We start from the raw sequence: 22,453 nt of genomic DNA, 5'->3' as shown, positions 1-22,453 counted from the left end.
AGGAGTGGACCCTGGCTCCTTGGGGGCGAAGGATGTTAGCAATATCTGGGTCCTACTTGAAAGATACGGGATGGAGTTTGCAGTCTGAAGGCGGGATGCAGGAAGGAGAGGCGAACAGCTTCTCTATATTCGCCCCACTTTCTCACACAGGGCAGAAGAGATGAGGGGGTGGGGGTGGGGGAGACTTTTGGGAAGCTAGTCCACCAAAAACCTCAGTTCGCCGGGGTCCGGTAGCCTCATTACTCTTCCCCGGCCTCTGCACCCGGCCGGAACTTGTGTCATCAGGCCTGGTTTCCCGCCGGCCTGGAAAAGCAGACGGCCCTACAGAGACGTGGAGAACTCGGTCAGGAAAAGCCGGCCTCGGGCGGAAGTCACTCTGAGGCGTCGGCAGGAGAGGCCAGTGAACGCCAGCCGGGAGTTGGAGCGACCGGGGCTTGTGAGGGCCCCACGGCCCTAGCAGGTGAGGGGTGAGGGGGCTGTGGCACGGTCCCGACTGCTCCCTGACTAAACACCGGGGCTCTAGGGTTGGTTTTGCCACTTACTAGTTGTATGACCGGGAGTAATTTAATTTGCTCAGTAAGTGGAATAATAATAGTACCTTTCTCACGGTTGTTGTGAGGAGTTAACGAAAATACACCCAGGACAGTTTCTGGCACATAGTAAACTCTGGATGTACAATCTTCACTAATACTGCTCTCAGCTGCGTGGGTTACGTTGCTCTGAAAACTCACCAACTTCCGCCCGGGATCATCCAGTTAATGATTTTGACTTTGTGTTTATTAGTAAAAGTATGAAACAAAACACATAATTAAAGTTATATTATTAGAGAAGTGACAGCATTACTGAAGGGTTGGAAAATAGGGTGAATAATATTACTTATAATCCCATCATCCTACACACGACTTTAAGCCTTCTTCTTTTTTACCCCCAAATCTTTTTGTGCGTACGTTTTTATAGTTGTAGTGTTAGTGTATATGCATTTTGATTCCTCCTCATTTGCCACTCAGTAGTGTAGCCTAAGCATGGTGTTAACGAAAATCGTGTTTATGATTGTACAAATTCCATTTTATAGGCTTATCATTTATTTTCCAAATTCCTGCATATGTAGAGGTAAAATCGTTTAAAGAAGTCAGTGAGGGAAATTTAGATATTACCTATGATTCCAGGACGTGAGATCAACTGTTGTTATTTTTCCTGGTTCCCTTCTATTTTTTAGTCCATGTGAAAACATACTGTTTGCACGGTTTTCATTTATTTTAGCAAACATTGTGTATCAGTTATGTTTAAGCCATAGTCCAGGATTAAAGTCAGGCTAGTTAGGTAGACAAAAAAAAAAGCAAGATTCTAATAGTTTGTAAGGGCTGTGAGATGTATGCATAGGTTCTCATAAGAATATGGAGGAAGAGCAAGGTCAGTGCCCTCCAATCAGAGGCCACCAGGAACATGCTTGTAGTTGAAGTTAGGCTTATTACTCTTGTAGTGAGAAAGAACACATGCTATGGGAAACCATGGGGCTTCTCAGTAAGAGGGTGTTAGAAGGGATTTATTGTTGGACTTAGGTTTGTGTTAGGTGATTTAGGGGAAAGTATTGAGGAGGTGGAGGCAATTCTATAATTAGGAGAGAATCTTATCTATCTAGAGTGAGGCTAATGCTATGACTGGTCAGTGTATGGCAGTCACTCATATTAGCCAGGATAGTAGAATGTTTGGTCACTTTTGTGGTTTTTTTTTTTTTTTTTTTTTTTTTTTTTGCGGTACGCGGGCCTCTCACTGTTGTGGCCTCTCCCGTTGTGGAGCACAGGCTCCGGACGCGCAGGCTCAGCGGCTATGGCTCATGAGCCCAGCCGCTCCACGGCATGTGGGATCTTCCAGGACTGGGGTACGAACCCGTGTCTCCTGCATCGGCAGGCGGACTCTCAACCACTGCGCCACCAGGGAAGCCTCACTTTTGTGGTTTTTGAGCAATGTTTTTTTGTGTGTGTGTTCAGACATGATTATAGTTAGTATAATTAATAGAGCTGAGGGTATTTATTGCCCATGGAAGTGAGGAGAAGTTAGGCCAGGGAGTTGGGCACATTTTGGAGGGCCTTGTGTACCATTTTAGGAGTTTGAATTTCTGGAGGGAATTGCTGAATAAGGGGAGTGCCATCATATTTAGAAAAATCCCCTTTGTTGCCAGGCAAAGGTTGGATTGGGAGAGGAGGAGGAGATCTGAGTTAGGACCTTACTAAATCCTAAAGGGTGTTCTCGGTGCCAACTTTAAGGGCAACATCTGGTGGCTCGTTAGAAATAAAGAATCTCAGGCCCCATCCTACACCTACTAAATCAGAATCTGCACTTTAACAAAATTCCCAGATGATTCATAGGCACTTTAACATTTGAGAAGCCCTTTGTTAGGGGAATTACAGTAGTTCTGGTAAGAAACAATAAAACCCTGCACCAAGACTGGTGGTAGTGGTGGAGAAATGTGGAGATATTATTTGTTCAACAAATATTAGAAGCCTCCTGCATGTCTGGCACCATCCTGGTTGCTGGAAGTACCACAATGAAGATAGTCTCTCCCCTCAAGACACTTCCAGTCTGGCAGGGGAGACTGACAAGGGAACTGTCAATAAACTGTAGCAGGGAAAGTGTAAGCCCAGGATGCAACACATCAAAAGGTCTTGGTGGAGTTGAGTAATTAAGGGTTCTTGGAGGAGGTAATGGATGCCCAAGCTGAGTCCCAAAGGATAAATCAGCCAGCAGAAATCAGTAGAGGGCATTTTTGGCCTAGGAGCAGCAATCTGCCAAGGCATGAAGCCCAGAAAGGGGGTACTAGGTGGCACTTGTTAGACCACAGGTGTTCTCTGTGGTTAGAGCAGAGTAGGATGTGATTAGAGGGGAGATTGGAGAAATGAGCAGAGGCCAGATCTGGAGGGGTCTTACAGACCCCATGGAGAAAGTCGAGTTTTATTCTGAAGATCATGAGAGCCTCTGAAGAGTTTTTTTATTTTTTTGCGGTACGCGGGCCTCTCACTGTTGTGGCCTCTCCCGTTGCGGGGCACAGGCTCCGGATGCGCAGGCTCAGCAGCCATGGCTCACGGGCCCAGCCACTCCGCGGCATGTGGGATCTTCCCAGACCGGGGCACGAACCCGTGTCCCCTGCATCGGCAGGCGGGCTTCCAACCACTGCGCCACCAGGGAAACCCCCTCTGAAGAGTTTTAATCAGAGAAAACAATCAGTTTTGTGTATTAGGCCCTCTAGATGCTGAGTGGTGGGATAAGGTGGAGGTCTGGGTGCAAGCCTGGAGTGCAGTGATTTAAGAGAGAGAAGGTGGTGAGCCACCTGATGTGGGGAGTGAGGGAGGAGGGGCAGTCTGGAAAGACGACCAGTCCTGTGTTGTAGATAGAGTGGTCTGGGTGCCATTTTGATGTAGACTCTCAGGCGACTGAGCTGAATTGTTGAATTTGGGCATTTTTGAAGCTTTTTTTTTTTAAGTTTTCAGCATTCCATCTAGTTTCTCACTCAGTACTGTGTTCTGACTAGTGGGTGATTTTTTGTTTTTTTTGATTTTTCTCTCTCCTGGTCTCTGGTGAGAGAAAGACAAAGGAGAAAGATGATGAAGTCAGCATTCTGTATTTTATTTCATTTTCGGGGTAGCTGGAATAAGTAGGAGAGGGGACTCTTTAGCCTTCCTGGTTCTTGCAGCACTTCCTGCCAGCAGTCATTGAATGTTGCTGCAAGAGCAAAGTTGTTATTTCAGTAGAGCTATGGAAGTTATATTACTAATGGTTAACATAGGGAGAGGCAGCAGTAACTAATGGAAGGATTTAAGGCCAGGGTTCTAGTGCTAGCTTCCATACTGATTAGCATTGTAATCTTAGGCAAGTTACTTCACCTGTTGGTGTCTAGTTCCTTGTGAAAGGAGATAACTACCTGACTTGTCTTACAGCAGGCTTATGTGGATTAAATGAGATATTTGTCAGGGTGACTTAAAAATACTAAGAATGGCATTTAAATGTAATGGTATTATTGCTACTATTGTTTAGGTTCTGTCTTTGAGGAGATCAGATAGTGGCTGATAGTCAGAGCCTTGTTACTCAAAGTGTGGGCCTTAGACTAGGAGCTTCTTAGACATGAAGAATCTTGGGGATCTTGTCAGACTTACTGGATCAGAGAAACCTTTTATAGCCATTATTCCATCTGATCTATAGAAGAATCCCTTAAGGTAGGTAGGGGAGGTGTTAGCACATCCATTCCCCCGAGGAAATGGCCTCAAAAGATCAACTGCTTTACCTGAGGGTAAACAGTTCTAGGTGTGAAGTCCAGGCCTCTGACTCCATATACAATGTGAACTGTAGTCTCTTCTTTTTATAGATGAAGTGCTAAAATGTTGGTTAGCCTAGATCCTGGAGTGAATTACTGACAGTTGAATATTTTATTTTAGGAACCAATTATTTCTTTAAAAATCCGGCATAAAAATTTGCTTTAAAATTGACAACCTTTTGAAGCACATACTTGAATTATTTGGGGGTTGATCATTAACTCCATGAAGGGGCCTGTGTTTCTGTTCATCTTGGCATTTTTTCACAAGGCAGTGGGATGTATTATGTACAGTGTAAACATTCTTCTGCTCATAGTAGGCCCTGGGTAAGTGTTCATAGAATTAGAAAATAAGTTCATGAATTTCATAGTACATGATCCATGTTGAATTTGAAATTATGATGCATTCATTGGCTATACTGGTAACTCTTCACTGTCTCTTTTATTATAGGTGGAATTGGGCTATTTGCTGAAGCTTCTTTCCCTGGTAGGCCAGGGAAAAATTTACATTTTGATTTTCTTTTAATCATGGCTTTGGTGCATAAATTGCTGAATGGCACTTATATTCTCAGAAAATGCCCGAAGCCAAGTGTTGCCTCTTGTCCATTTTTGAGTACTCGCTTTGCAGATTATTGTTCCAGCAGTCTTGAGAAACCAGTGGCTGCTCCTGGCAAAGCCTCTTCTCAGAGGAAGACTGAAGGGAATTTGGAAGGACATCACCAGAGAGAAGTTGATTTGGATATAACTTCTCCTGAGGACAAGCCTGAAGTTAGTTTTGATAAAGCAATTAAAGAAGAAATAAAGGACCATTTTAGGCGTTTGAAGGATGATATTGTGAATCATTGGATAGGGCCTGAAGGCCGCCCACTGCATGAGGTCTTGATGGAACAAGCCAAGGTTGTCTGGCAGTTCCGCAGCAAAGAAGATTTGGATAAGTGGATAGTGACTTCTGATAAGACAATTGGTGGCAGAAGTGAAGTGTTCCTGAAAATGGGCAGGAGTAACCAAAGTGCACTGCTGTATGGAACTCTGAGCTCTGAGGCACCCCAGGACGGGGAGAGTGGCCGAAGTGGATACTGTGCAATGATATCCAAGATTCCAACGGTACGTGAGACCCAGGAGCTGCAGTTTTCTAGTGAACTGAGGTGAACTTCATTGTAGCATGAACTATTGCAGACAGTTTTTTTTCTGTAAATGAAAACAGCTGGCATCTCATCTTGTGTATGGGGTTAAATAACTGCTGGGCACAAGTGTAAAGTTTCATAAGCACAAGGGGGAAGTGGTTCCTGAAGAGAGGTTACATGTTTCTGGCCATCACTTGGGGCCAGGGTGGGGCATGCTTATGTTTGAGGAGCCCTGAGAGGTTAGATATTTAAACGATGATCTGGGGAGATTTATATCTCCTCTAACATAGGCTGTAGACCCTCTAATGGCTGGGGGTTCCTTAGAGTGGAAGTAGGGTCAGCCGGGGTTTTCGTTTTTTTTTTTAACGTAAACTTTTAAATTTTAGAATATTTTTGGTATTACAGAAAAATTGCAAAGATGGTACTGAGAGTTCCTGTGTGTCCCTCACCCAGCTTCTCCAGTTGTTACCATCTTACATCACTTGGTACATTTGCCACAACTGAGAAGCCAACATTGCTGCGTTACTGTTAACTAATTCCAGACTCTATTTGGATTTCACCAGTTTTTCCATAATATCTTTTATTCTGTTTCAGTATCCCAGCCAGGATACATTACATTACATCTAGTTGTCATGTCTCCTTAGTCTGTTACTTAGTCTTTCCTTATTTCTTAGTCTTTCCTTATTTTTCATGAGGATTTGAGAAATACTGGTCAGGTATTTTGCAGAATGATCCTCAATTTGGGATTTTCTGATTTTTTTCCCTCCTGGTTAGACTTGGGTTTTCTGGGTTTTTAGGAAGAACAGCACAGAGTTGAAGTACCCTTCTCATCGTATTAGGGTACATGCTAGTAGCATGACTTATCACTGATGTGTTAACCTTGATCACCTGTTCAAGGTAGTATTTGCCAGATTACTCCATTGTTAAGTTACTTTTTTTTTTTTCCCTCCATATTCTGTTCTTTGGAAACAAGTCACTAAGTGTACCCTGCATTCAAGGCATGGGGTAGGGTGTGGGATTAAGTTCTAGCTCCTGGAAGGGGTAGTATTTACATAAATTATTTGGGATTTTTCAGAAAGGAAGATTTGTTTCTTCTCCCACATTTATTTATTTATTCAGTCATTTAGTATGGACTCACACTTTGGGTTATAATCCAATACTATGTTATTTATTTTGTTGCTCAGATTGTTCCAGCTTTGGCCACTGGGAGCTCTTTCAGGTTGGCCGTGTCCCTTTGACATGCCCCCATCCTTCTGTGTTTTTGAGCACTTTTTGGCACTACGAGGTGCTGTAAGCTCATCTTGTATTTCCTCTGTTCCAACCCTAGAATTAGCCATTTCTCAAAGGAGCCCTGGTTCTTTTTTTTTTGGAAGATGGAGTTGGAAACCAAGATCTGGATGCTGAGTATGCTTGTTGCTTCTGGATTGACACTATTTCTAGGACCTCTCAGTGGACACAGCTAGGAAATATATGTATGCATACCAACTCATGGAAACAACACATCTGTAACTATTTCTATATCTATATTAAGCTAAGTATGAGTTCATACTGATGTTTTGACTCTAATCCGGTACCACATGATTTATTCTAGCTTCCTTCCTCTTGTTTATTGATAACTTCTGTAACGGTGTGAAGCCTGTCTCCCACCACTTACTATACATTTATTAATTCGACCCAAGAGTACATGTAAAGCAGTTTCAGGGCTTCCCTCGTGGCACAGCGGTTAAGAATCTGCCTGCCAATGCGGGGGACATGGGTTTGAGCCCTGGTTCGGGAAGATGCCACATGCCACAGAGCAGCTAAACCTGTGCGCCACAACTACTGAGCCTGCGCTCTAGAGCCCGTGAGCCACAACTACTGAGCCTGCGTGCCGCAACTATTGAAGCCTGCACGCCTAGAGCCTGTGCTCCGCAACAGGAGAAGCCACTGCAGTGAGAAGCCCATGCACCACAACGAAGAGTAGCCCCCGCTCGCTGCAACTAGAGAAAGCCTGCACACAGCGGCGAAGACCCAACGCAGCCGGAAATTAAATAAATAAAGCAGTTTCAGAATTTCTAACCCATAACCCTGTGAGAAACAACTTTACCAACTACAGTACAATGTTTATGTATAGTTTCTTTTGTCTTTAGCCTTTTGGTTTCCAGTCAGAACACGATTTTCCAAGGCTACTTAGGTCAGCTCCTCTGTCTTGCCACCAGCCTGTTGCTTTTTGCAATGCTGATCAGGTGTTTCAGGGCTGCTCTGGACACGTTCCCGTGCCCGGCTGTGGCCACAGCCCATGGGTGTTTGCTTGGTTGTGGTGCCCTTTTTTTTTTTTTAATATTTACTTATTCATTCATGCATGCATGCATGCATGCATGCATGCATGCTGTGCCAGGTCTTAGTTGCAGCAAGCGGGATCTTTGTTGCGGCATGTGGGATCTTTAGTTGCAGTACGAGAACTCTTAGTTGCTGCATGCAGGATCTAGTTCCCTGACCAGGGATCGAACCTGGGCCCCCTGCACTGGGATTGCGGAGTCTTAGCCACTGGACCACCAGGGAAGTCCCTTGGTTATGGTGTTTTAAGGAGAAAGGCAAATGATAGGAATAGTATTAGGCTCCCTCTCTCCAGATAATGATGAAAAAGAAAGGTTCATGTTCTTTCAGAGGTAATAAACTATGTGTACAAGATTTTGTTTTTCAGGCCCTGAAAATCCACAGAATGGATTTGGTCAGCCCACAGTAGAAAATAATTCTATGATGTACTGTGGAATAATGAAAGTAGTCAATAACATTTATTAAGTTACCCTGCCAGTCCTTGTGCTAATTACTTTATATACATTATCCCTTTTATTCCCCACATCAATCTTGTAAGGTATAACCATCCCAGTTTTACAGCTGAGGAAACAGGCTTGGGGAGATTTAGTAGCTTGTCTAAAATTACATGACTAGTAAGTAATAGTTCGTATCTGAGCACTGTTATTCTTGAAATCCGATTAGCTCTGAGATTGCTGTAAACAGACACCTTTGGAAATTAACACTACGTTCTACTTTCAGAGACAATTTAGGTAGTTGTTAAGAACATAGATTTTGGAGTGAAATAGCACTGGACCTACCACTTACTGGCTGAGTGCTCAGTTTCTTCATCTATAAAATGGAGTACAATGATAGTACCTATCTCAGGGCTGTTGTGAGGATTAAATTATGCATGCAGAGTGATTAATGTATATTTTCAATGGATGGTAGGTGTTGTAAAAAAAATACCAGTTTTAAAACTTGAGGTCTTTCATAGTTTTCTGATTTATGGGAGGGCAGTTGTCATAAAATGGCCCAGTCAGAAGCCATTGCTTCCTAGGCCCTGGGAAAGAAAGTACATACAGTAATTCATTTCCGTTCAGTGACACAAGTGAGTGTCTACCCCATGTAAACACTGTCCTGGGCCAATCAGGTCTTGACCATTACCTTAGAAACATTTAACTAGGTCAGTATTTTGTACTAAAATAAGAATCACCAGATTTATCTGCCTCCTTACCGTGGTAGGAAGCAGAAAAAAGCAGAAAAATGGCTTGTTGATCCTTTTGATGCTGTAAAAGGTGATGACTCACATTTTGCTAGTGGAAAATGAGGTGAAATTAACTTTCCTTTCTATACCTTAGGGCCCTTTTGAGAGGAAGAGGTTTTATGATTGGTCCCAGTTCAACACTCTGTATCTTCGTGTCCGTGGGGATGGTCGACCTTGGATGGTGAATATCAGGGAGGACACGGATATAATCCAGAGGAAGGATCAGATGTACAGTTACTTCATGTTCACCCGTGGGGGGCCCTACTGGCAGGAAGTCAAGGTAACAGCGTAAGTCTTTATTTACTGTGTATGAAAATGAGGTCTTATGAGATCATGGTTACATTGTAGTTTTTTTTTTTTCTTATTAATTTCTCTTGGACAGTGTGGGAAAGGAAAGAAGGAAGAGGACCTAAGGGCAAGATTTACATAATTGACTTTTTTATTTTTTGGCTGCGTTGGGTCTTCGTTACTGCGCATGGGCTTTCTCTAGGTGTGGCGAGCAGGGGCTACTCTTTGTTGCCGTGCGCAGGCTTCTCACTGCAGTGCCTTCTCTTGTTGCGGAGCATGGGCTCTAAGTGTGCAGGCTTCAGTAGTTGCAGCACGTGGGCTCAATAGTTGCCGCAGGCGGGCCCTAGAGCACAGGCTCAGTAGTTGTGGTGCATGGGCTTAGTTGCTCTGTGGCATGTGGAATCTTCCCAGACCAGGGATCAAACCTGTGTCCCCTGCATTGGCAGGCGGATTCTTCACCACTATGCCACCAGGGAAGTCCGACTTTTTCTTTTATTAATATAAATGTTAGCTTACTGACCAGTAAATATTTTTGATAAGGATGTGGCCAGGTCCATGCTGAGTCATGGGTCCATCTCTGCCCTGTGCACAATTATCAGTACTATAGGTATTTCTTCTTAAGTTCTGGCCATATCATCTCTTCCAGGCAACTGTACTAAGCTAGTGTCCCTAGCTGAGCAGAAAGGCTCCCTTAAGAGGAATAAATACTTCATACTTTACAGTTATCAACATTTTTGGTTTTGTTTATGTCTTGGTAATATAAGGCAATCTTATTTTGTAGGGAGAAAAAACTTTTAGAAGGTAAAAAATGTTAATCAGGAGGAAAATAGTGGAAATTCAGGGAGTGAGGGCAAAATCAGGTGCCCATTCTTTTCTTCTGCCTTCTGAAGGTTTGTAATCCATAAATTCAAAAGAAAGTCCCCATTTTGCTCATACTTAAACCTAAGGGTTCATCCTGGATCCCTTTCTCCCCCACACCGCATCTAGTCTTTTAACAAATTCGCTCACCTATCCTTCCAGAATACACCTAGAATCTGACCATTTCTAGCCATCTCTTCCAATCTCACCCTAGTCCAGGCCTTTGGACTACTACAAGAGCTTCTTTATTGATATCCTTCTTTGTCTTCTTGCCTGCTAAAGTCCACTCTGCACACAGCAGCCAGAGTGATCTTTCTAAAGCATAGTTCAGATTACATCACTCACATGCTTAAAACCCTCCAGTGGTCTCCCCTTATTAGAATACAGTCCAAACTCTTTAACATGGCCTACGGGGCCTACAGTAGCAGACCCCTGTCTTCATCTTCAGTCTGTCCTCCCCCCTCCCTCCTCCATACTGGCCCCTTTTGTGTGTGTCAAACCCAACAAACTACTTCTGTCTCAGAGCCTTTGTATTTCATGCTGTATCTGTGGGCGTGCTCTTCTCCCACGTCTTCACCTGCTTCCTCTTTCCTATTATTTACCTCTCAGCTCCAAAGCCACCTCTGAGAGGCCTTTCCTGATCCTTCTAGCTAGAGTTGCACCTTCTCACCCAATAACAACATCCTGTTTAATTTTTTCATAGAACTTATCACTAAGTAAAATTATCTTTTTCATTCACTTGTCTATTTCATTCATTCAATTATCTTTTTCATTCACTTGTCTATTTGTTTATTGTCACTCTCTACCAGGCTCCTCTGGAACATAAATTCTGTAAGTTCTGAGAGCAGGGACTTTGTCTGTATCCTTCATAGCTGTTTCCCCTGCACCTAGAACAGTGCAATGCCTAGCATATAATAGATACATATTTATACACTAATACAGATGTATAACCAAAAAATTATTATGTATGTAACGCTTGTATATAAATAATACTTATAACAAATTACTAAACAAAACAAGTATCTCATTATAGAAAATTTAGAAAATGCAGAAAAGGAAAAAAATCTTGTGGTACCACTACCCAGAGGTAAAATACTATTTTTATTTTAGTATGCACCTTCAGACTTTTCTATTTACACTTTTTTTTTTTACAAGAATTGTATTGTGCCAGTGCTATTTTATAACATACATTGTTCACTGAACTGAATTTTATATACAACTTTCTGTTGAAATATATTTCTACATCATTTTTGATATCTGCATGATATTATGTAAATAGACACAATTTACTTAATCCATCCTCTATTGTTGTACATTTAGATTGTTTTCAGAGTTTTTCACTCTTATACCAAACTCTGAGGTAAATATCCTTAAATATTTTCTTAGATGTATTTCTGGAAATAAAATTCCTAGAATAAATGATATGTACATTTTTAAGGCCTTTGATGCACATTGCCAAATTATTTGCCAGTATAATCATTGACAATTACTTATTACTTTCTTTCCTGAAAATACATGTAGTTCTAATCTTTGGCTGGAAATGATAGTTGTTTGCAACATCTTTCCTTAAGTTATTATTATTACTTTAAAATTTTATTTTTGGCTGTGTTGGGTCTTAGTTGCTGCACGCAGGCTTTCTCTAGTTGCAGCGAGAGGGGGCTACTCTTTGTTGAGGTGCATGGGCTTCTCATTGCGGTAGCTTCTCTTGTTGTGGAGCGTGGGCTCTAGGCACGTGGGCTTCAGTAGTTGTGGCATGCGGGCTCAGTAGTTGTGGCTTGTGGGCTCTAGCGCGCTGGCTCAGTAGTTATGGCACACAGGCTTGGCTGCTCCATGGCATGTGGGATCTTCCTGGACCGAGGATTGAACCTGCGTCCCCTGCATTGGCAGGCGGATTCATAACCACTGCGCCACCAGGGAAGTCCCTCTTTAAATTATTAAAGGAAGTGTTGGGGAAGAGATTTTTATTTTTATCTTTTTAATAAATTTATTTATTTATGGCTGTGTTGGGTCTTCATTGCTGCACGTGGGCTTTCTCTAGTTGCAGCACACGGGGGCTACTCTTCGTTGCAGTTCACGGGCTTCTCATTGCAGTGGCTTCTTTTGTTGCAGAGCACAGGCTCTAGGCACACAGGCCTCAGTAGTTGTGGCTCGTGGGCTCTAGAGCGCAGGCTCAGCAGTTGTGGCGCACGGGCTTAGTTGCTAGGTGCCATGTGGGATCTTCCTGGACCAGGGCTCGAATCCATGTCCCCTGCATTGGTAGGCAGATTCTTAACCACTGTGCCACCAGGGAAGTCCCAGGGAAGAGATTTTTAAAAATTAAATGTTATTCATTGCTGTCCATGTCTTCATGAATAATTCTCCTTTAGTAAATAGAAGTGAGATGCTCAAATATTTACTATGCTTAGAGAAAGAAAACAGAGGAAAATGATGGAAAAATTATGCATGCTAGTTTTCTGTCATCTGTAGAGAGAAAACAACTGTTGATCCTTTTCTTTTTATGCAAGCTGTACAATTTAATGCTTCTTCTTAGCTTCATTTTTTTTCCAGGCTAAAAAATTCCCTTGATGTGGACAGTGGCCTTAGCAAATTACATGACAAAAAGACAAAAGGCCAGTGGGGTGGGTGACACATGCTCCTTGAATGGTGAGCAGGTAGTATTGATTCTGTTTCCAAAATATATTTTGAATAATGAGGTAGATGAAGTGCCCAACCAGGATGCAAAAATGAGGAACTGACTGGAGGCTGGGGGTGCAGGGTCCCTTTCAGGTTTGTGTAACAGAAATGAAGGGAGCCCATGAACTGAGGATGTTGACTGCACTTGGATTTGCTATGTGAGGAACATGATCTTGTGCAGTGGTGCTTTATTAAATGAGCTTTGAATTGAGTTTGCTTTTATGTCAGCAAGTGTTTTTGGTGATAATCTGAACAGTACATTTTATTTTTTAACTCATTTTTATTTTTTGGCTCAAAAATCAAAATAATATAAAAAGATGTACAAAAAAGTCTCACTCCCACTCAGTTCTCTCTCCACCCTTTTTGCCCTCACCCCCTATAGGTAACCACATTTATTAATTTCTTCCATAGATTTAGTTTTTTTAAGCAAATATAAGCAAGTATATATACACGTACACTTATTTTCTCCCTTTTTTTACTCAAAAAATATAGCATACTTTATGTGTCTTCTGTGCCAGTTTATATTTTTAAAATTTAGATCCTGGAGAGCTTCCATATCACTACACGGAATTATTTTTCATTCTTTGTTATTTTGTTTGGTATTTTCTGTTATATGGATATCTAGCTGATTGAACTAGTCCTTATTGATAGATACTTGGGTTGTTCCCACTTGCTATAGTAAATTTTTTTTTTTTTTTTTTTTGTGGTACGCGGGCCTCTCGCTGTCGTGGCTTCTCCCGTTGCGGAGCACAGGCTCCGGACGCGCAGGCTCAGCGGCCATGGCTTACGGGCCCAGACGCTCCGTGGCATGTGGGATCTTCCTGGACCGGGGCACGAACCCGTGTCCCCTGCATCGCCAGGCGGACTCTCAACCACTGCGCCACCAGGGAAGCCCTGCTATAGTAAATTTTTTATTAGTTTTTTTTTAGGCATTTAAAAAATTTGTTTTTAGGGGAAATTCACTGGTGGTCCAGTGGTTAGGACTTGGGGCTTTCACTGCCAGCGCCCAGGTTCAATCCCTGGTCAGGGAACTAACATCCTGCAAGCCACACAGTGTGGCCAAGAAAAAAGTTGTATTTAATAACATAAATGATATTTATACTATAGATTTTGTTTATCTCTTACTTTTTTACTACTAATATATTGTGGAGGTCTTCCCACAGCATCATGTATAGATCTACTTCATTTTTTAAAATAGCTGCATAGTATTCAGTTGTATGGTTGCACTATAATTTATTGAACTATTCCCCTATTTTACCTTTTTTTTAATTAGAAAAAGCTGTATCTTTATGTGTTTGTCAAAGTTTATCTGTAATATAAATTCCTAAAAGTGAAACCGTCAGATCAAGTTACGGCATTTCAAATTTTGCTAGATATTGCTGTGTTAGTTTCCTATTGTTACATAAAAAATTACCACAAACTTCGCACAGTTCTGTAAGTCATGGTTTGGGACACCCTGTGGCCAGGTTCAATGCTCAGGGCTTTCTAAGGCTGAAATCAAGGTGTCATCTGGGCTGTACTTCTTTTCAGAGGCTCTGGGGAAGAATCCACTGCCAAGCTCACTCTGGTTATTGGCCAGATTTAGTTCCTGTGATTGTAATGATGTCTTGGTTTCTTTACTGGTTGTCAGCTGGGAGTCACTCTCAGCTCCTAGAAGCTGTCCACATTCCTTACCATTTAGCTCCCTCCATCTTCAAAGCCAGCAGTGGAGGATCCCCTTGACCTTCCCCTTTGAATCCCTCTCATTCTTCTGACCTCTTTTACCAGGAACTTTTATGGGCTCAAGTGATTAAGTCAGACCTACAGAGGATAATCTTCCCTATATTAAGGTCAACTGATTTGGGACCAGACTTCGGGAGAGTCCCTTCACAGCAGCACTGAGATTTGTGTTTGAATCCCTGGAAGAAGGTGATTTCCACTAGGTGGAAATCTTGGGGGTCATCTTAGAATCCTGCCTACCACAGTTGCTAGCTGCTGCTCTCTAAAAGAGTTGGACTAATTTGCACTCCTACCAGCAGTATACAGATGTGCCTATTTCTCCCATCCCCATTTTTCTACTGGGTTGTTTAATCTTTTTCTTAGTTATTTGTAAAAGTTTTGTGTTTAGGATACTAGTTTTTGCCATCAGAAAGTTATAATTGTTCTCTGTCATTTTTTCCTTTGGGACTCCTGGCTTAGAAAGGTTTTCACCTGTTTTCTTCTAGTACTTAGGTTATTTCATTAAAAAAATTTTTTTTTTCTGTGATCCAAATGACTAGCCACTTGTTATAACTTCACATATTAGATAATTTTAAAATTCAATTTAAACCGTTATTATTTTATCATTGCAGTTCTAAACAGATGTCTCCGTTGCTTGCATGTCAGATCTGAAGTCAATGGTTTCTTCTTTCAGATTCCTTTCTCCAAATTTTTCTTCTCTAATCGAGGAAGAATCCGGGATGCCCAGTACCAGCTTCTGCTTGACAAGGTAACATTTTCCTGTATTTTCACTCAGAACTATATTATCTTTAGTGAAACAGAACTCCTGTGAGGATGAGTTCAGTCCATTTTTGAAGGCTGGCAAATGAAAGATGAAAATTCCTATTTAAGTATACTCCTATTATACCTAGACAGATGCTGACTCAGAGCTATCCTGTGAGCTTAACCCCCATCCTGGAGGAATTTCAGTATGGTCCTCCTTTCAGCGTGCCTACATTTTATTTTAGCTTTAAAATAAGAGTATTAGAGTTCAGGAGAGCTTCAAGGAACCTCCATTAGACATCCACGTTGTACTTACTAGTCTTAACTGGCACTACTTTAAAGAGAGAAGTAGAATGTGGAAAGAAAAGCAGTCTTGTACTTCCTCTAATTGGCTACGGCACATGAAAACTATCGTATACTTGCTAAGGGCTGATAGTACGGAATTTTAAAACTCCAGAAACAACATCAGCATACGAGATTTTGATCAATTTCTCTATTTTAAATTTAGATCTCTTCTATCGGATTCACCCTGGCTGATAAAGTGGATGGTCCATTCTTCCTAGAAATAGATTTTATTGGAGTATTTACTGATCCAGCCCACACAGAAGAATTTGCCTATGAAAATTCTCCAGAGCTTAATCCAAGACTTTTTAAATAGAGATCATGTAGTATTTCTGTGTTACTAAACTAAGGGTAGTAGAATCCACGATGAAAAAAATAAAGTACTTCTTTAATGGCATCCAAACAATGGCGGGTATGTATTCCCTAAAACATAGCTAAATGCTGCTGCTAAGAGGGACCAGGATCTGAGCTGTACCTTAACTTAAAGAATCAAGTACTGATGCAGAGGTACTATGTAAATAACTGTTTTTGGTTAGAATGATTCCTATTAGCAACAGTTCCTATATAAGTAGGTGGTTTCCAAAGCAGGGAGTCTCTGTGGTGACTGTTTATGGCCCTCTACCATTCTATTCCTTATAGGTTTCTTCTGTTTTCTAATCTATCAGGATAGGAGACTGTTGAAGAATATTAAGGTGCTGTAGTAGTCACTGGGAAAAGATACCTGTTTTAGTCTGCCCAAGCTGCTATAACAAATGACTATAGACTAGGTGGCTTAAACAAAACACATATGTATTTCTTACAGTTCTGGACGCTGGGAAGTCCAGGATACCTGGTGTCTGGTGAGTGCTTCTTGGCTTGTAGACAGCTGCCTTCTTACTGTATCCTCACATGGAGAGAACAAGTTCTAGTCTCTTTCTCTTCATATAAATAGCACTAACCCCATCATGAGGGTGCCACCTGCCTGACCTAATTACCTCCCAAAGGCCTCCAAGTATACCTCAAAGTACCAAGTCACATTTGGAATTAGGATTTCAGTATATGAATTGGGCAGGGGGCGGGGGCAGGGAACGGACACAAGCATGCAGTCCATAACACCTGCATAGCTGGTTCTCCAAAGATGCATGATCCTTACCAGTTCTTACTTTATAGACTAATGTCCCCAAGGCTTCCCCAGTCGTTTTTAGTATTAGAGATTGCATATACCAAAAATAAGACCCTGATTAACACAGTTTAAACTGATCAATTCTTGTCATCTTAGAGGAAGAAGTAGGAAACTATATGATATAGCCAGAGTACCCAACGAGAGCCAAGTTTAAAATAAGAGAATACACAAAGGCTGATAGCTTTCCCATCCATCTTGGCCTAAATACCTATTTTGTATGTTTTCATGTAATTATGTTTTTCAGCTTTATTGAGGTATAATTTACAAAACATAAAGTTCATCTGTTTTAAGTATACAATTCAATGATTTTTTAGTTTATTTACAGAATTGTGCAGTCTTTTTTTTTTTTTTTGGCCGTGTCGCATGGCTTGCTGGTTCTTAGTTCCCTGACCGGGGATTGAACCCAGGACCACGGCAGTGAAAGCGCCAAATGTTTACCACTGGACTGCCAGGGAATGCCCAGAATTCTGCAGTCTGTCTTTACATGAACTAATTGTACGAAATTTCCGTCAGCCTAGAAAGAAACCTCAGTGCCTCTTTGCAGTTACTCTTCATTCCCACTCTCAGCCCAATTACGAATCTACTTTTGCTATAGGTTTATCTTCTCTGGATATTTCATATAAATAGAATCATATATGATCTTTTGTGTCTTGCTTTTCACTTAGCATAATGTTTTTGAGGTTCATCCATGGTGTAGCGTGTTTATCAGTATTTCATTTTTTTAGTGCATATTTTTTAAATCCATCCATTGATGGGACAGCTGGATTTTTCTCCACTTTTTGGCTACTGTGAATAATACTGCTGTAAATATTTGCAGACACAAGTTTTGGTGTGGACATATGTTTTCATTTCTTAGGAGAATTGCTGGGTCATATGGTGGATGTACATTTAAATTTTTTAAAGAAACTACCAAACTGTTTTCCAAAGTGGTTATATCGTTTCACCTTCCCAGTAGCAGTGTATTTGACACAGATTTCCTGATTGATCTGATCTCTGCCTCTTGATAGCAAAATCTGAGTTTATTAAGCACCCAGGAGTATGCCATGTTCTGTGGGCCCATATACGTATAACAATAAGTATAACAGAATCTGACAGGTGCTGTGAAAATACAAAAGGACATAGTCATTTCTTCTAGGAGTGGGGAGTGGACGGTCAAGAAAGGATACACAAAGAGTACAAGTCAACTCTTGTTAGTCTTGGCTGGTCAACTAAATTTTAGAAACCAATTATATTTACAAAGAATGAATCTACCCCCCATGAGAAAAAATTTTATTTATGAAAATTTTAAGCAGTACAAAACTCGGAAGCTCCATTCGGGTGCAACAGACATGAATATGATACTAAGCAACTCTAGTCTTTTCCATAAATTGAGTAAGATGTATAAGTTTGACAGAGCATATAGTAATCCTTAAAGCAACAATCCTCAAATTTCAATATGACCCTGTATATTTCTAAATAAGCCAGGCTAGAATGAGCTAGAGTTTTGTTTTTAAGAATATATTGAGGGAAAAAAAAAAAAAAGAGATGTAACTGACAATTACATGAAGTGATCTGAAAGAGGTACATAGAAGCTTAAATGAAACATTTCACATAGATAAAATATTGACGCCTTATAAACCCATATGGCCCACAGTTTCGGTAAGACTACTAGGTTCTCTAGAGGATGAAGAGGTGGCCTTTCACAGCTTACCCTATTCATAACTTGTTATTGTTCAATTTCTACTAAAGTCTGTAGTATAATTAGCTACCATCAGGTAAGTGCTTTTGCCTAGAAGAGGACTGAAGTTCTGTTATTAGAGCCAGCAGAGGGAACTTGACCTTAAAAATCTAGGTCAAGAATCTACAGGATGGGTCTTTTTAGAAACCTGAGTTAGTTGTACAGGGGCTTAGGTAAAAACTATTTCAAAAGAATTTGAGAGCTTTAAAGGTAGTAATGTCTTTTCAGGGGTAAAACGTGAAGAAGCCACAGACACTACATATATACGAACAAAGTGAAGAGCAGAAAAAGGTCTTTTGGCTAAAGTGAGAGGACAGTACAGAAATATTTACAAAAGAGGGTTCAGAGAAAAGGAATATTTACGGGATATTAAATTATGAATGTTCAGCCATAATGAGGCCCCTTCGAACTCCCAGAACCTTTGCTTTCTTCTCCTTTCGTTCTTGCTCATGTTTCTTCCGTTGCTCCTCCCTAAGGAGGGATAGGTATACGTTAGGCTCTAGTGAAGCTCCAAACAGACCACTTCAAAGCACCTATTGTTAGACTAATGTCCAAACTTAAAATGACATCCAGCACACTTGTGTAAAGCACACTCTTACAGGACATTGTGCTCTGTCCAGTGGTCTCTGTGATGGAAGCCACACCTGTAAGTCACTGTTGTGTTAAAAGGCTAGAACTTGGGGGGGGGGGGTTGTTGTTTTTAATGTTAAGGCAGCATTCTAAAATCAAGCATGGAATTGGAAGCAGAAGACACCTTGGAGATCGAATCCAACCCCTGTAGTTTTTTTTAGTTTGTTTTAAATGAGAAACCTGTACCTGTGGAAGTCAAAGGTCGACCTCAAAATCACACTGTCTAATAAAAGTGCTAAAATTGGAATCAGGATCTCTGACTTAAACCACTATGATTTTGGGGAGAAGGAATTAAGAGAAAAAAAAGGCCCAGAATCATGATAATGATTTTAATAGCAAATAGTAAGGTCTTGGTGGTAGCTGGCAAGTCAAATGGTAGTTAACCCGGTGTCAGGAGGGTGTCACACAGGGAATCGGCCAAACCAGGACCAGCTGCAGCCCAGGTCAGACTCTGGTGTTAACTTGGTTTCCACACAGAAAGAAGCCTCTAAGGATCATCCTGGGGTTTCCCCCTGTGTAGAGCCCTGAAGCCTAGAAAGCCTGGTTTCCCTGGGAGTGTGAAATTTATGTGCATCCTTAGGTGCCCTGGGCACCTGGATTGGTATCTGGAGGGACATCCAGGTGCATTGTTTGGGCAGATAGGTCATGTAAGAGCAGTGCTGTGAACCAGGTCCTCTTCTGAATCACCTGCAGAGCTTTGCAAACAATGCAGATACATGGGTCCCATCTCAAACCTACTGAATTAGAACCCACTGTGGTATTGCCTAGGTACATGTACTTTTATTAAGTTCTGTATATGATTCCACTTCTACCCTCTTCTTAAACACCACTATTACTGTGACTCTATCCCTCAGAGACTCTGCTTTTATATACAGTCTTTCAAAATTAAAAGAGTTAGAACTGGATAATTATGTACTTACCTGGTCTGGCGATGAGGCTGTTTATAACTTTTCTTGTGTAAGCTTACTCTGTTGACATGTTCATTCAGAGAACTGTTTTCTTTAGATTGTCCCCATGGTTTCAGTTTTCCTAGTTTAGAACAGAGACAGAGACAGATTTAAGAAGATTCTTGGGACTTCCCTGGTGGCGCAGTGGTTAAGAATCCGCCTGCCAATGCAGGGGACATGGGTCGAGCCCTGGCCTGGGAAGATCCCACATGCCGCGGAGCAACTAAGCCTGTGTGCCACAACTACTGAGCCTGCGCTCTAGAGCCCGCGAACCACAACTACTGAGCCCGTGTTCCACAACTACTGAAGCCTGCGCTCCTAGAGCCCATTCTCCGCAACAAGAGAAGCCACCGCAACGAGAAGCCAATGCATCGCAACAAAGAGTAGCCCCCGCTCACCGCAACTAGAGAAAGCCCGTGCGCAGCAGTGAAGACCCAATACAGCCATAAATAAATAAATGAAAAGATTCCTGTATTTATATTCCTAATTTTCTCTTCATCTGTGGCTACCTGCTTGCTGTCAACATTCATACTTTGGTTTTTTTGTTGTTTTTCTTTTTGCGGTATGCGGGCCTCTCACTGTTGTGGCCTCTCCTGTCGTGGAGCACAGGCTCCGGACGCGCAGGCTCAGTGGCTGTGGCTCACGGGCCCAGCCGCTCCGTGGCACGTGGGATCTTCCCAGACTGGGGCACGAACCCGTGTCCCCTGCATCGGCAGGCAGACTCTCAACCACTGCGCCACCAGGGAAGCCCCATACTTTGTTTTTAAAGAAATCTGCCAGTATAATTCTATTAATTTCAATTTAATATTCCACAGATAGACATTACATTTTTTTCCTCTAAAAATAAGTGTCTTCTACTTTTTAATCCTTGAAAAGCCAGAAAAAAATCTTAAAAAAACAAAAAAAACTTTAATACTGAATCCCATGACACAGCACATTAAAAGAAGCCATACAACTAAGTAGTTTATCCCAACGTTGCATAGGAATGTTTAATATTAAAGTAGTATTTCATCTGTGCAGTTTATCATTATTGTTACCTATTAAAATGTATTTGGAATGCAACAAGTGGGAATATTTTGTTGGCTTTAGAACTGTGACCAAATTTCCAGATGTTTATATATTACTTTATTTGTATAGTTTGACCTACTTCTGAGTACCAAAGATTACCATTTGCAGTGTTTACCATTTTATAGAAAGGACTTTCACACCTGCTATATCATTTGATCCTTTCAGTAACCACTGAAGTAGTACTTATTTATTTTCCCTTCCATAAAGGAATTAAGTGACTTGTCTAGGATATAAAATAACAAGCACAGATGAAGCTCTCAACCAGGTTTTTTTTACCATCAGTAGAAGTTAGTGGTGATCAGTCATTCCCATAACAAATACTTTTTGAGTACCTGGTATGTGCCAGGGACTATTCTAGGTGCTAGGGACATAGCAGTGAACCAAGTGGTCAAAAATCCTTGCTCTCAAAAAAAAAAAAAAAAAAATCCTTGCTCTCTTGGGATTACATTTCCAGTGGTAGAGGTAGACAGTAGTCAAGTAAGATAACACCAGGTGGTGCTATGTGCTATGGAGAAATGTAAAACAAGGTGAGGAATAAAGAGTGCAGGTGGGTGGGTGGGCAGGGAAGACCTTTCTCGGTTGCTGACAGTTGAGTGGATGCCCCATTAAAACAAGGGAGCAAGCTGTGCAAAGATCAGTGTGAATAGTGTTCCAGGTGGAGCAGAGGGATAACAAGTTCAAAGACCTGGAGGAGGGGTGGTGTTTCAGTGTTTGAGGAGCTGAAACACCAGTGTGGTTGACACAGAGTCAGGGAAGGGAGGAGGCAATGAAATGAGGGTGGGAGAGAGACAGGAAACCTTAGGAGGTTCTGAGCAAGCAGTGATGTGCTCTGATTTGTTTTTAAAGTTGTAGTGGGGCAAAGAGGCTTTTGTAGAAGCCCAGGTAAGATGATGTGACTTGGACCAAAGGGAGTCAAAGTGGAGGGATGAAGAGTGGTCAGATTAAAGATCAATTTCAAAGATGGAGTTGAAAGGACTAGCTGATAGACTGGATATGGGGTCTGAGAGAGAGTGAGGAACCAAAGGTGACTCCTAGGCTTCTGCCCCGACACTCAGGAGAGAGTTGCCGTTGCCACAGATGGGAAAACTTGGGGAGGAAAAATGGGTGGGAGAAGTTTTCTTAAACCACGGTTCAGTTTGATTGTTACCTCTAAATAAGGCTTACATTTTTAGGCTTCCCTGGTGGCACAGTGGTTAAGAATCCGCCTGCCAATGTAGGGGACACAGGTTCGAGCCCTGGTCTGGGAAGATCCTACATGCTGCGGAGCAACTAAGCCCGTGCATCACAACTACTGAGCCTGCGCTCTAAGAGCCCGCGAGCCACAACTACTGAAGCCCGCG

The 22,453-nt window shown here is 41.7% G+C and overlaps 2 protein-coding genes across 25 annotated transcripts in view; one reads left to right on the top strand and one right to left on the bottom strand.

Moving 5' to 3' along the window:
* Window positions 1-316: 316 nt before the first annotated feature.
* NDUFAF1 (NADH:ubiquinone oxidoreductase complex assembly factor 1) lies at window positions 317-22,408 on the top strand. Of its 4 annotated transcripts, none has more exons than XM_060147759.1 (7): window positions 322-460; window positions 4,755-5,407; window positions 9,063-9,256; window positions 15,180-15,254; window positions 15,756-16,001; window positions 16,392-16,428; window positions 22,286-22,408. In XM_060147759.1, the coding sequence occupies exons 2-5, from the start codon at window positions 4,832-4,834 to the stop codon at window positions 15,808-15,810; spliced, it is 900 nt and encodes a 299-aa protein (XP_060003742.1). In that variant the 5' UTR covers window positions 322-460; window positions 4,755-4,831; the 3' UTR covers window positions 15,811-16,001; window positions 16,392-16,428; window positions 22,286-22,408. The 4 variants fall into 4 exon arrangements, with proteins under 4 accessions (XP_060003753.1, XP_060003742.1, XP_060003724.1 ...); XM_060147741.1 differs by having other exon boundaries at window positions 327-460; window positions 9,063-9,248; XM_060147750.1 differs by lacking the exon at window positions 22,286-22,408 and adding an exon at window positions 20,123-20,519 and having other exon boundaries at window positions 327-460; window positions 9,063-9,248.
* Window positions 18,006-22,453, bottom strand: part of NUSAP1 (nucleolar and spindle associated protein 1) — a 66,188-nt gene continuing 61,740 nt past the window's right edge. For all 21 annotated transcript variants that reach the window (XM_060147577.1, XM_060147611.1, XM_060147687.1 and 18 more), the window contains 2 exons: window positions 20,019-20,127; window positions 18,006-18,939 (listed from right to left, as the gene is read on the bottom strand). In XM_060147577.1, coding sequence (XP_060003560.1) covers window positions 18,843-18,939; window positions 20,019-20,127 — 206 coding nt within the window. In that variant the 3' untranslated portion in view covers window positions 18,006-18,842. The remainder of the gene's footprint in view (window positions 18,940-20,018; window positions 20,128-22,453) is intronic.

Source organism: Lagenorhynchus albirostris, chromosome 1 (assembly GCF_949774975.1).
Source record: "Lagenorhynchus albirostris chromosome 1, mLagAlb1.1, whole genome shotgun sequence".
Taxonomy (NCBI): Eukaryota; Metazoa; Chordata; class Mammalia; order Artiodactyla; family Delphinidae; genus Lagenorhynchus; species Lagenorhynchus albirostris.
This window is presented reverse-complemented; position numbering and strand designations above follow the sequence as displayed.